General features: G+C 48.8%; 1 protein-coding gene across 2 annotated transcripts in view; it reads right to left on the bottom strand.

Moving 5' to 3' along the window:
* GPM6B (glycoprotein M6B) overlaps positions 1–12,320 on the bottom strand; it is a 160,053-nt gene extending 147,733 nt beyond the window's left edge. For both annotated transcript variants that reach the window (XM_025436860.3, XM_035711325.2), the window contains exon 1: positions 12,094–12,320. In XM_025436860.3, the coding sequence (XP_025292645.1) occupies positions 12,094–12,097 (4 nt within the window). In that variant the 5' untranslated portion in view covers positions 12,098–12,320. The remainder of the gene's footprint in view (positions 1–12,093) is intronic.
* Between the last annotated feature and the right edge of the window lie 1,602 nt (positions 12,321–13,922).

Raw genomic sequence — 13,922 nt, forward strand, 5'->3', positions numbered from 1 at the left:
GGGAATATAAAAGATCTAATTGTATGAAGAGCTGTATTATGTATACAAGTGGAAGGTTCAACATGGTAAATACACTATCATGAAAATTATGCTATAAATTCACTGTAATCCCACTCAAAATCCTACCGGGGATGTTTGTGGAACATGAAAAGCTTATTCCAAAAGTACACCAAAAAGGAAAAACAAAAAACTAAGACTATCTCGGGCACTTTTAAAGAAGAGCAAGAGGAGAATAATTCTCCTAGGAGATACTCAGGCTTATTATACACCTACAACAAACAGGATGGTGTACTCTTCGCACACAGACGGCAAAACAGGGCCAAGAAACAGGACAGAGTCCAGAGATGTACACACACTTACAGTAGGGAAATTTAAAACATGAGAGAAGGTATTATATAAAAATCAGTGAGGAAAGGATGAGCCATTAAGTACATGGTAGCTTCTGCATAGAGAATATAAACATTGATTTTTATCTCATACTTATACCAAAAAACTAAAATCCCAATAGAATAAAGACTGAGAAATGAAAAGTATTTAAGTATTTTTTTAAATACTTAAAAAAAACTTTACAAGAAAATATAGAAGAATAGAAGAACATCTTCATGACCTTGGAGATAGGAGCAATTTTAAAACAAGGCAAAAATAAAGAGCACAAATCATAAAAGAATAAAGGGAAAGATTCATTAGGGTTTATTATAATAAAAAAAAATTCAGTACAACAAAAGATACATTCCACAAAGCTAAAAGATTAACCAGAGAGGAAGAGGACATTGAGGACGCATTTAACCAAGGATTGGTCTCCAGAATGTATAAAGAATCATTATACACCAGTAAGAAAAAAACAAGGATACGGGGCGCCTGGCTGGTTGGGTTAGTAGAGCCTGCGACTCTTGATCTCGGGGTCATGAGTTCAAGCCCCACATTTTAAGTAGTCACTTAAAATTTTTAAAAAAACAACAACAACCAAAAAAAAGCCAAGGATATGAATGGAAAGAGAAAACCCAAATGGCCAATAACCTACCGAAAAGTTTCAACCTGTTTAGGGAATTCCAATAAAAAAAAAAAAAAAAAAAAAAAAAAAAAAAAACAATGAAACACCACGTCGTAGCTCTCAGATTTTTGAGAAATTAAACACGGCTGACAACTGCAAACGCTGGTGAAGATACAGAGAAACGCATGTCCGTGCCCTGCTGGTGGCAGCGTAAAGCGATGCCACTACTCAGGAAGCAGCACTGACACTTTGATTTATAGCCAGCTCCATGTGACGACAAAGCATTCGTTCTGCTGACGACATCATTACTTCAGTCACAAGGAGGACAAAGCTCCTCAATGAAGGAATGAAGGCAGATTATTACCTACGTCCAAACAGCACAAGAAGCTCATTTAGCAAAAACACTTTTGTATCTGCTTCTAAAACTTTTCGGGATGAAAACCAGAAATCATCTCCGGCTTCCAACCCTTTGCCAACCAGCCTTGCATTGTGCTGGGAACAGCCAACCGTTCACTAGCTACTGTTAATTTGGACAATTATTTTCTTTTCTTTTCTTTTCTTTTTTTTTTTTTAAGATTTACTTATTTTAGAGGGAGCAAGGGTGAGAGCATGAGCAGGAGGGGCAGAGGGAGAGGGAGAACCTCAAGCAGAATCCGTACTGAACACAGAGCCTGATACGGGGCTCGATCCCCCGATCCCGAGACCGTGACTTGAGCCGAAACCAAGTCAGATGCCCAACCGACTCCGCCATCCAGGCGTCCCTAATTTAGACAATTCTTAAAACTCCATCTTCTTCAGGAAACGAATTGGGAGGGGGGTCTCAACAACTGTTAGATCCTTATAGCTCGAGGCCATAAAATAGTTACATTGATCGGACCCTGAATAAATATGCAACATCTACAACCACCCCTTATTTACAACCCTGCCATCGTGCACTTTCCATTTCCCAGGGAGATAATGGGGCTACCTTATCCCTGTAATCTCTTCAGCCATATGCATGTTTTTCATGTACTTGTCTCCTGGCTCATCAATTATTTTCAAAGGCCTTCTCACACCTGCTGTGTCAATGTTTTCCACTTAAAATGGAGGGGAGGGGACGCCTGGGTGGCTCACTGATTGAGCATCTGCCTTCGGCTCAGGGCGTGATCCTGGGGTCCCGGGATCGAGTCCCGCATCAGGCTCCCTGCATGGGGCCTGCTTCTCCCTCTGCCTGTGTCTCTGCCTCTCTCTCTCTCTCTCTTTCTCTGTGTGTTTCATGAATAAATAAATAAAACTTAAAAAAATAAAAATAAATAAAACAGAGGGGAGGAACCAGCGGTTTATGGACTCCCTAGCACACCTCTACATACAAAGGCATTTAATAAGTGCTTTTACCCCTAGTGATTTAGACGGAGGCCTATTTCTCAGACAGAAAACATCCTCGAGTTTTAAAATCATGTTATTAATGGTGATCAAAAGCTGCCAGACCTAAGGGTTTATCCTGTATGGTTCCATTTATATAAAGTGGAAAAACAGGCAAAACTATGTTGGCAGAAATTAGGAGTGATTACCCTTGGTCGGGGTGCCTCAAAGGGAGCTTGTGGGGTGGGGGGGTGGTTTCTGCAGCGCTGGTTATGTTCCGCTGCTTCATCTACATGCCGGTTAGGTTGGTTAAAATTTACCAAGCTGTATGCTTGCGGTTTGCTTGCTTTTTGTGCACTTGTTATACTTCAATAGCAAATTTTTTTTTAATTTTTATTTATTCATGATAGTCAGAGAGAGAGAGAGAGAGGCAGAGACACAGGCAGAGGGAGAAGCAGGCTCCATGCATCGGGAGCCCGATGTGGGATTCAATCCCGGGTCTCCAGGATCGCGCCCTGGGCCAAAGGCAGGCGCCAAACCACTGCACCACCCAGGGATCCCTCAATAGCAAATTCTTAAACGATTTTTATGATACCCGTGCCTCTTACAAAACATCTAAAAGTATTCGTGACGATACCATTATATAACAGAGCTCAAACCGGTTTTTGGTAATCCAGGACACTGGCTTTGCAAAAACGGTAATAATTCATGAAATGGAAATCCATCTCCTTAACGTTCTGAATTCTGTTTCGTTTACCATGGAAACTGTCAGAATATGCCACATGAGAAAACTAAAAGGAAAATATAAAATAAAGTGCTGCATCAAATAAAGTTCTCTTAAGGGTTTGAATGTCTTGGCTAATTACATCTCTCCATCCTTTGCTCCTTGTGTGAAGAGCAGATGCCTGAATCCAAGCTGCCGTTACAGAGCCCCCCGGTTGAACATTCTTTTCAGGGGGTTGTGAAACCTCACGTTCCTAAACCTAACAGAGGCACCCGATGCACATCCAGAACAGCCAGTTTCCTAGGCCCCTTCTAACCGCCCCTTCTAACCGTCCCTTCCGACGTTCTTGCGCTTTTTACCCTGGAACTAGTTTCCGAGTGTGCTCAAAGCTCTCTGAACAATCAATCAATCGATCAATCAATCAATCAACAAACCTCTCCGAACAGACCAAGTGAGGGTCTCCGGCGGGGTTGGGGAGCAGGGGGGACACGGAGGGAGGGGGGTGCAGGGCAATCTGCGGCTGTGGGGAAGGAGCTGCGTGGGCCACAAGGGCAAATGGGTCCCTCCCTGTGCAACCAATACCTGCATGTCTCAGACACACGGAAAAAGGTCATGAAAGTCATGGCTACAGACCCTAAGGACAGGACGGCACAGGACAGAACGTGCAGGAAGGTTGCCTTCAAGGCTTAATCTGGGTAGATTTGATTATAGCTAAGGAGATGAATTCTAAATATGGAAAGGCCATCAGGGTAATTAAGGATATTAAAAAAATGGGACTGGATCCTTGATGTCTCTCTACTTAATGAAGAGCTCAAAAGATGATGAAAGCGATTTTAATAAGCAAGACCAATTTCCTATAGATTTCAGGCCTTTCAGAGCTACAGTGCGCTGAACAGTGGAGCAAATTACCAAGGAACCGGGCACTCTCTATTCTCAGGGGCGTTTGGTCTCATTTATGAGATGGTTTAGTTACCATTTTACTCCCAGGAAAGAGTGAACCAGGCGGTCTGCAAGGGTCCCCATTTTATCTCCAGAGTCTCTGATGATATGGAAAAAAGGCTAAAAACAAAAACAAAAACCAAGACAAAACCTTCCTTCAGCTAGAAAGATCAAGCATCCTTTCAACCAGAGATCTTCCTGTTCAGCAAAGGTACTGTGAGCTAAGTCCTCAATGACGCCCTACTGAGATTTCAGAATACTGTGAAGCACAAGAGGTTTCGATCCCTCGTATTCTCGAGCAGGGGTTCTCAACATGGGTGGTTCTGCCCCTCACTGATGGTTATTTGGCCACATCTGGAGACATTTCTGGTTGTCACAAGGAGAGCGTTACTAGCACGTCGCGGGGGGACACCAGGGATGCTCCTAAATATCCTATGATGCACCGAACAGCCCTTCACGACAAGGAATGATCCAGCCCCCAAATGTCAACAGGGCTGAGGCTGAGAAAACTCGCTCGAAGAGTACACCTGAGAGGGAAGGAGGGGTGCCTCGCTGGCTCAGTTGGTAGAGCATAGGACGCTTGACGTCAGAGTTGTGAGTTCCAGGCCCCACGTTGGTTATAGAGATCACTTTAAAATCTCTAATAATGGGCAGCCCCAGTGGCTCCGTGGTTTGGCTCCTGCCTTCGGCCCAGGGTGTGATCCTGAAGACCCAGGATCGAGTCCCACATCGGGCTCCACATGGAGCCCGCTTCTCCCTCTGCCTGTGTCTCTGACTCTGTCTCTCATGAATAAATGAATAAAATCTAAAAAATAAAAAAATGAAATCTCTAATAAAAGAAAAAAAGAAAGGGAAGGAAAGGAGACTTCTTTTATTTCAGTATCTGTCTCCAGCTGTTCAAAGAAGACAGTAGAGGGGCACCTGGGTGGCTCAGTCGGTTAAGTGTCTGCCTTTCAGCTCAGGTCCTGATCCCAGAGTCTTGGGATTGAGCCCCACGGCCAGCTCCCTGCTGAGCAGGGGTTCTGCTTCTCCCTCTCCCTCTCCCTCTCGCTACCCCTGCTTGTGCTCCCTCTTGCTGTGTTAGTGTTAAAAAAAAAAAAATCAAGAAAGTAGAATGTAACAGTCTTACAGAAAACAAACAGGCAACCGAATGCCAAACAGTAACTCTAACTCCACATCCTTTCCGTCTTGTCAGACCGAGCTCAAACACACAGGGTTACACAGAGCCATTAAGAATAAAAATTTAAAAGATCAGCTTTAAGTGCTTTTTCCTTTGGCAGATTTTGTTTTCTAACCAAGTAAGCGGTTTTTACTTCTAGACATTAAAATCCTACTGTTCCCCACCCCCACTCTCTGCCCAGGCCAAGCCGGTTTCTTCTGGATTCCACCAGTAACTATGCTCACTCCTACCTCTCTTCCACGGAACCCTAAGCCTTTCCACTCTTCTCAAAAACACCTCAAATCCAACTCTCCACCAGAAGCTTCCCATAAGCTACAGGATCTCACCCTTCTCAGAACTCCTGGTAGACTTCCTTTTGGGATTTTACAATTAGACACTAATGATTCTCTCGCTCAATGTTTTTTTTCATCTCCTCTGATTGTCACTTCCAACTGTCACTTCCCTGCTTGAAACCCCCCTGGTAATCCTCTCCAACCGAGAGGGTGACATGAAGTTCTTCCTGGCTCTTACCTGGGCCCTGGGCCTCCTGTGGGCCTCCCCGACCCACGCTCAGGCCACGCCCACCTCCTTGGCCCCGCCTCCTCCCACTCCCACACCTGTACCCAGGGGCACATCTGTACACCAGCCCCTTCTTCCTGCTCATCCTTCAAGTCCCCAATCAAGGGAACCCCACTCTGAAATACCAACACCCAACACCCCCCCAACCTCATTTTCCTTGGACAGAGGAAATTACTCTACAGGAGCTGTACTTACTTCTATTATGATTGTTCATCTGTCTCTCCCAGAGGGCTGTGCTGATTTGAGGACGGAATTCAGTTTGGGGGTTTATTTTTTTTTTTAATTTATTTATTCATGAGAGAGAGAGAGAGAGAGAGAAGCAGGCTCCATGCAGGGAGCCCAATGTGGGACTCGATCCCGGGTCTCCAGGATCCTGCCCTGGGCCGAAGGCGGCACCAAACCGCTGAGCCACCCAGGCTGCCCCATTTTTTAGTGTTTCCAAGTCATCTCTGCACCTAAGGTGGGGTAGGACTAGAACTCACAACCCCGGGATCGAGGGCCACACGCTCTACCGACTGGCCAGGTGCCCGGGACAGAAGGCAGTTTTGCTGATTTTTTTGTGTCTAGACTCTGCCCGGCCCGGGCTTGCCTGACCAGCCTCCAAAGCCCGCGGTCGGTGGCTGCCTGGCCGTGTGTCCCCCTGCCCGCCCGGGGCTCGGCCAGTGCTGGTGGCCCAGTGGCAGTGGGCGCCCGGTCCAGCCAACTGCGGGAAGCAATGGAAACACTCGACGGCGTGACCTTCTAGTCCTGGGGCGCTGATGCATCCGGCCGCAACAGTGCTTCTCTCCCTGCTGCCCCGATCTTCAAAAATCTGCCACGAGGGAAGCACTTTTCACCAAGGACAGGAAAATATTTTAAGACATCCAAAGGAAAAAGCTAAAGGCAAAGGAGGTAATGACACAACATTCAAACTGCTCTTTAAATTGGCTTTGTGTCGGTCTGCCTAGGGCAATCAAATTACTTCTGCAGCATCTTCAAGCTCTGAATTCGGTTATTCCGTGAAAATCTGGGCTGGGAGTGTTGGTATTATTAAAGAACAATAATTAATGTCATTTGCCCTGTTTAACTTGGTGTGGTTTATTCAGTTCTGCAACACATGCATATAATTGTACATACTTTGTGACCTATATACATTCATGATGTGGATAGACCTTAATAAAGTACATTTTATACAAGAAAACCCTCATCCTTTCAACAGATATTTGTGGAGCACCGACGATATGCCTATCATCTGAATGAACACTGGGATATAATCATGGATAAAATGATCTTTGCTCTTGAGGAATTTGAACAGAAAAGAAGGCATATTAAAAACACTTACCAGTCAACTAACAGTAACCAGAAAAACGTTCAAGTTATTACACGGATGACACTGGCTTGAAAATACAGTAGCAACTGTCCTCTTAGCCTTGACCCCATGGACCCGCCCAGTTACTCCTTTTGTAAACCGTATTGACCACTGTCCACAGAACTCGGCTTCGAGGCAATTCTGCAGGACATCTATAGACTCCTTCTGCCGCCAGCTGAACCGTGTACCTAAGAGTCGGTTGTGTTTGCTCCCAAACCTATTTATGTATTTCTTACTATAATTATGAAATGTAATTCCATACCACACAGACTAATAAAACGTGTGCAAAAGAAAGAGCTTTTATTTCTTTGGAACCCAAGCTCATGGCCTTGGCAAGTCTTAAAAATGAGTCACTTGGAAAAATAGTTGCCTAAAACTAGGGACAGGACAATTGTAAAGGCTTAAGGGGTGCGGGGTAGAGGACATAAGAGCATTCTGCACACAGACTGGTTCTCGATGCCCTTAAGCTCTCAGTCTACTTTAGAAGAATCTGAAACTGGAAATCAGAAGCCAATGAACCTGGGCTGTGATCGATGGGCAAGCGAGACGTCAAGGAATCCCAACCACGGCTCACAATGAAAGCAAAGGCCTGGACTCTACAAAGAAATATTGGCAAATTAATGTCTAAAGTTAAATAGAATGTTTTAAGACACCTATGTGGCACGTCTGATGATTTACCACTTTGGCATTCGCAATCAACCATCTAACTGCTTGTGCCAGGGCTCAGGGGCTCAGGATCATCTCTAGGAAACCCTTGCAGGGGTCAAGTGGTTTGGGCAATGCTTTTGCTGGAGCAAAAAATACACTAATTATTTCCTGTCTGTCACAAACATAACCCTGTGCTATTGGACTAGGAGGGTCATTTGAAATTTCAGTGCACATCCAGAGACTTAAAAGGGAACTCTCTCCAAGACCTGAGGGTGGGCTCAATGTAAGATCTTGACGCTCACAGGGAGGGAGGCTGGCACATTCTGGAAATACTTCCTGCCCAGCTATTCCTCAGGAGACCATTCCTTAGTCTGCAATTGCGTCTGAATTCCTGAGCGAACTTCCAGAACCAAACGGGAATGTATGCCTGTATGGTTCCTCAGGGTGCTTCCTTCTGAGTCTTGCCTCCGAAGGTGATCTGGGCCCTCTGTGCCGGGTGAGGAAAGGTTCCCTGGAGCCGCCGGCTCTGAGGAGAAGAGGGGAAAGCCAGAGCTGGAAGCACCACAGCTTCCTCCACCAGGCTCCCTGGAGAAAGGCCAATATTCCTGTTGGCGGACATGCCAAGATGCCAGCATTCAGCCCTACTACAAATGACTCCTGTGATGCTGGCTTCATGGAAACAAATAGTGTTGAAACAATCAGGGAGCTGTTTTCTTATATTTTTTTCAGCATAACATTACCTTCTCCTTTCTTTTTTTGAAATTACACCCCTTTAGACCTGTAAGCCCCCAAAGAAATAACTTCATCAGCTCCTTTGACTCTGTAGTAAATAGAGATCAAGAAGACAAAATGATTTACCTAAGATCACAGAGCAAGTTAGTGGAGTTTCTGGGGCAGACACATGGCCTCTGGCTTGCCCTGCTCTTCCTCAATTTCCTCACCCGGGGACCCGCAGCACCAGCTCCCACACCCGGGAGCTTGCCAGACATGCAGAAACGCAGGTCCCATCCAGGCCCATGGAATTAAAAACTGCCCCCCCCCCTTTTTTTTTAGACAAAATCAAAGAGGGTTTGTATGCACATTCCAGTTAAACTGCTCTGAACCAGGTTTTTTGTAATGCTATTTTGTGCAACGACTGTTTAAATTCATAATCCTCATAAAAAACTTCCTTACTACAAAGTGGTTGAAAATAATTATTTTGCTGTCTCCGATCATTTCACACGGAATTTTCATTTAAAATTATAGGCAACAAATGAAACAAAATAAGCATTTCTCTCTGGATACATGATCCGCATTCAAGCAGGGTGGATATTCCACAAATGCCTCCATCAGAGGTTATTACATTGATTCCACAGTTGCTAAGGTCTTCAGGCCTGTGAGTGAGGGAACAGAATAATAATTCTGGGGGTGCCTGGCTGGCACAGCCCCTAGAGCATGGAACTCTGGATCTCAGGGTCCTGAGTCTGAGCCCCGTTGCACACAGAGATTACTTTTTAAAAAATTGTTAGGCAACATGAATTCCCAACATATAAAACCTGAGAAAAGCTGGGAATGTGTGTGGGTGGGTGTGGGTGGGTGTGCACGCGCACAACAGCCCAATGTGGAACTCTTCAGCCAGTGAAATAATTAGTTTCAACACACTCCCTTAGGTGGTGTACTGCATACAAACAAAACATCAACATCTTCCCATTGTGCAAAACAACCAAAGTTACTGAATAGTCAAACGCACTTCAAACATCAATTGGCTCACCGCATTTGCAGGAACTGTCCAGAATGGGCAAATCCCTAGATACAGAAAGTAGATTAGTGGTTGCCAGGGGAGAGGGGGGTGCGATGGGGAGGGACATCCAATGGGCACAGGATTTCTTTTTAGGGTCAGGACACTGTTAGCGGTGGTGGTGGTGGTGGCACAACTCTGAACACACCAAAAATCACGGGCTTTGTACACTCAAATGTGCAAACTGTGCGGAATGTAAATTATATCTCAGCAAAGCCATCTGAAAACCACAACTCCTTCAACAAGAACATGTTTTAAGGCACGCTGAAAGATAAAACTGCACGCACCACTACTGCTCAGTATTTTACCTTTCAACTGAAAGATATGGAAGGCCTTAAAACTGGAGTCCAAAGGGGGCTTTTATTTCCAGGAACCTCACCCCCTTTTACCAGTAAGTGAACTAATACCAGGTTAAGGAAGTGACTTGCGTAAGAACCACAGTCTCAACTCAGCGCACCAATGGTGAGAATTTTCCCAGCATTAAATCATTTCAATTAAAACATTCATAAGGGTATGTTGGGTAATTAAACACATCTGGAAAAATAAGGCCAGTTCATGGCCTTGTGGCGTATTTACTAAGATTCCACCAAAGGAAATCAGTATGTTTCCTTTTGGCATGAAGGGCACTTTTTTTTGTTGTCGTATGTAAAAACTAAAAACTAAAACCAAGGATACTGCCAGAACCAGTGAGGTATGCACAAATTAACATAAATTGGCAATTGAAGTGTAGACCCAACAATTGTCGAGACACAAAGTACTTCCTTGAGAACAGGCCTCTGGTTTGGGCACTGGCTTCATGAGAACCGTGTCTAACCTCCACACCTATTGAAACACTAAAGCCTGGCCCCGGTGCAGCCCGGGACCTGTGAAAGCCATCCTCAAAAAGGTGCCCCGGGGGTGGGGGAATTGGCCCCTCGAGGTCTAACGGTACAGATGCTAACACCTAGTGTTAATAAACCAGAAATAACTTTATTTCAGGAAAATCAGGTAATGCTTTCATCAATACCGCACTTCTCTGTAACTTCAACATCTTTGCGCCCAACATTGCCAAAATAGTTCCAGGCTGAGCGGCAGCCAACGGATTCTTGTGTATGAACCTCATTTAAAAGGGAGCATTAAAAAAATAAATAAATAAACAAAAGGGAGCATTATAAAAGGCGGGGGGGGGGTGGGGGCAGAGCAGTATGGGGTGCCTGGCTGGCTCAGTTGGTGGAGCAGGGGATTCTTGATATCAGGACTGTGAGTTCGAGCCCCACCTTGAGTACAGAGATTACTTAAAAACACAATCTTAATAAGTAAAAGGGAGCATTGAGTGATGTGGCTACTCAGGTGGGGGCACTAAGAGAAGTAGGAACCAGAGTCACGGGTCACGCCATTCCGCCCTTTCTAGATTTTATCCCAGCTCTCCCCTAGGTTTTCGGTAAGAAATGTTCTTGCTGGATTTAAGGGCCTTGTTTCCGTTCATATGATGATCACCGAGTGAATTTAAGAAGATTTACCTTCTACAATTCTTTGCTCTTCCCTTTAAATTCAAAGTCAGCTCTCCCTGCCGTCCCTCACCAAGATTACAGTCGGCACAAAATTACGCCCCCTCACTCGCACACGCACACGCACACTCAGTAGCAGAGGGATGCAGACGGGGAAGAGGCCACGGATGGGGATGGGGGACGGGCAGGGATCCCCAAGCCCTGACCATTAACCCGCAAGGGTTAAACCCGCGGCGGTCCTCATTCCGAATGCTTCGGCGGGGCTCTTCGGTCTGTGGCTTTTGTGGCGCTTGCGGCTGCAGTCTGGCTGCCACTAGAGAAGGACGACGGAGCAGGGAGAGAAACCCCTTCCCCAACACAGCTCTCCGACCTTTGCAGGTCCCGAGCTCCCCTCCCGATGGAGTCCCCACTTAACGACATGTTGCTGACGGCAGCATTTCGGGGTGTTAGGAGGTGACGGGAAGAAACCTACGGCCGCCCAGCGTGCGCCCCGGGCCAGGTTGGAGATCTCCGGTGTCCAGAACTGGGCTTCCACCGATACTAGTCGACCCCCCGCCCCCGCCCCCGCCCGCACTCGGGTCCACTCGGCACACCGTCCCCCACCTGCGCCCGGGTCCGCATTTTGATGGTGGGAACAGGGGACAATGAAGAGGGACTGACCCTCCGTCCCATCCTGTCCCTCCTCCCCTCCCCCCTCCCCGGTCCCGAGGGTCACGATTCCCAGACGAGCTCTCGGCGGACCCCAGGCTTGGGCTTCAGGGCAAGAGGAGGACGACGGCAGGGCGGGACAGGACGGGCCCGGGAGCCGAGAGCCCGGGCGACGGGGACAGCGTCCCGGCAAACGAGCCAGGGGCTCCCCTCGGCCAACCCTTCCAAGCGAGCCGGCGCCCGCCGCCCGGGACGCCCCGTCCGCGCTCTCCGCAGCCCCTCCGGGGAGACCGGCGGCCGCCCTGCCGCGAGCCGCACGCCCCGGGCGGAGGCGCCCCCACCGCCGCGCAGGGCCGCGCACCTGGGCGTCCGGGACACCTGCGCCGCGCCCCGGCCGCCGGGGTGGCCCAGGAGCCCCACCTGAGCGGGGCGGGGCCGGCGCGCGGGCTTACCCATGGCTGGAGACGGGCGCTCGGGCTCCCCAGGGACGGGCAGGGCCGGTGGCACAAGTTTGCGGGGCCGGCGGGCACGTGCGCGGGCCGGGCTCCGGGCCGGCTGCTGCGCTGCTGGGCCGGCGGCTGGCGGCTGGCGGCTGGCTCCGGGCTCCGGGGCCGGGGTGGGAGCGCGGCGCGGCTCCGCCTGCACTGGGGGCCGGCCGCCGAGAGGGGCCCTGACGTCAGCGCCGGGGGCTTTGTGCGCCCGCAGCCAGGGCCCGAACCCGGCAGCGGGCGTGCGGGGGCGGCAGGGGCCGCTGGCGCCTTCCGCCGGGACCCCCCTCCACCCCAGCGGGCCCCGAGGGGCGCGGGAGCCCGAGCAGCCGGGGGTGGGGGGTGGGAGACAGAGGGGGCCTGGGGGGCGCCGATCCGCGTTCCAGAAACGAGCTGTTAAGCGGCCGGAGGGGGCTTTGCGGTCCTAGTCGTCACCCATTGTGCGGATGAAGAAACTGAGGCCCGGGACACGGAACCCGGGACAGCCGGCGATGAGCGGCTTTGCCCCCATCCACAGCCCTGGATCCCTTTGTTCACATATGAACCGGGTGGGGGTGACCCCCGAATCCGGTGGGGCTCAACCCTGGTTGCACATTAGAACCAGCTGGGGAGCTTCGAAAACCTGGTTGCGCCAGGGCCCGAGGCGTCCACGCCCGCAAAAGCTCCCCAGCTGATTCCGATGTGCACCCAGGACGCCGCCCCCGACTTGAGTTAACGTGTGGGTGACGATGATGTAGAAGGGGCCCCCACCGCTCTCTCCAGTCTGGGGTGCTCGCGATCGGCCATCTGATCCCCAGAAGTCTCCCGCCCCCCCAACGGCCAGGCTCTGGGAGACTTTGCAGACTCGCCCCAGTCACCGCTTCTCCCAGGCTCAGGCCTTGCACGTGAGCCTGTAAGTGAGCTAAAGGCTTAACAGCGGCCTGGCCGCAATTCCTTCTGTCTTCCTTAGAGAATCATTCTCCTGCCTCCAAAGGTACTAGGAAAGCCCTGAGACACACACACACACACACACCCCTTAGCCATCTTTCTAGGGCAGATACTTTCTGAGACATTTCTGAGATTTCTGAGCCTGACACTCCCCCCTCTGCCATCGCTTATGTTGTGATTCGTTGTTTTGATAATACGTGGAATCACTTAAACTATAACTGTCCATAGGACACGGACGGGATGGTCAACCCCAAAGAGAGAAACTTTCGCATTGAGAAAAGGCTGGCAGTAGCAGACATTTCATCTATTGAAATGTACTGGATTAGGGAAGGTTTTTATCGAGGCAGAGCTCTAGAAAACCTAATAATATTTTGCATAAAAGGACAGATTTGTGCCGAGGAGATCACTGGCTCATTTCCACAATCCCAGGGGGAATAGTTAGTCCTCACCAATCCTTATGCACTAAAACAGGGGGCTCATAGGTTTAACTTCTCATCCTCGTTACAGGAAAGTCATTGCGCAGGTGCAGGCATCCAGCCGCGGAGGACAAGAACCAAGATGGCCTGGAAAGGCCAGAGACAGAGGTGGAAGTAGTAGGGGAGGGCAGAGAGGAATTCATTCCTGGTGGAGAGAAGATCCTTGGGTGTCGTTGGTGCCTGCATCTTGGGAGACTCCTAGGAGACATGGAAACGACAGAATGAGACTCGGGCATGACATTCTGAAATCATTTTGGCAAGCTATGACCTTAATCTGCCTCTCCAGGCCCCAAAATTCTAAGGTTTTGTGCCCTGAGATGAAAGTAAACCCTCTGGTCCACTTTCTGCCATTCCCTAGAAGTCTTGGATTTTTCTTTTTCTTTTTTTTTT

Source organism: Canis lupus, chromosome X (genome assembly GCF_003254725.2).
Source record: "Canis lupus dingo isolate Sandy chromosome X, ASM325472v2, whole genome shotgun sequence".
NCBI classification, from domain to species: domain Eukaryota; kingdom Metazoa; phylum Chordata; class Mammalia; order Carnivora; family Canidae; genus Canis; species Canis lupus.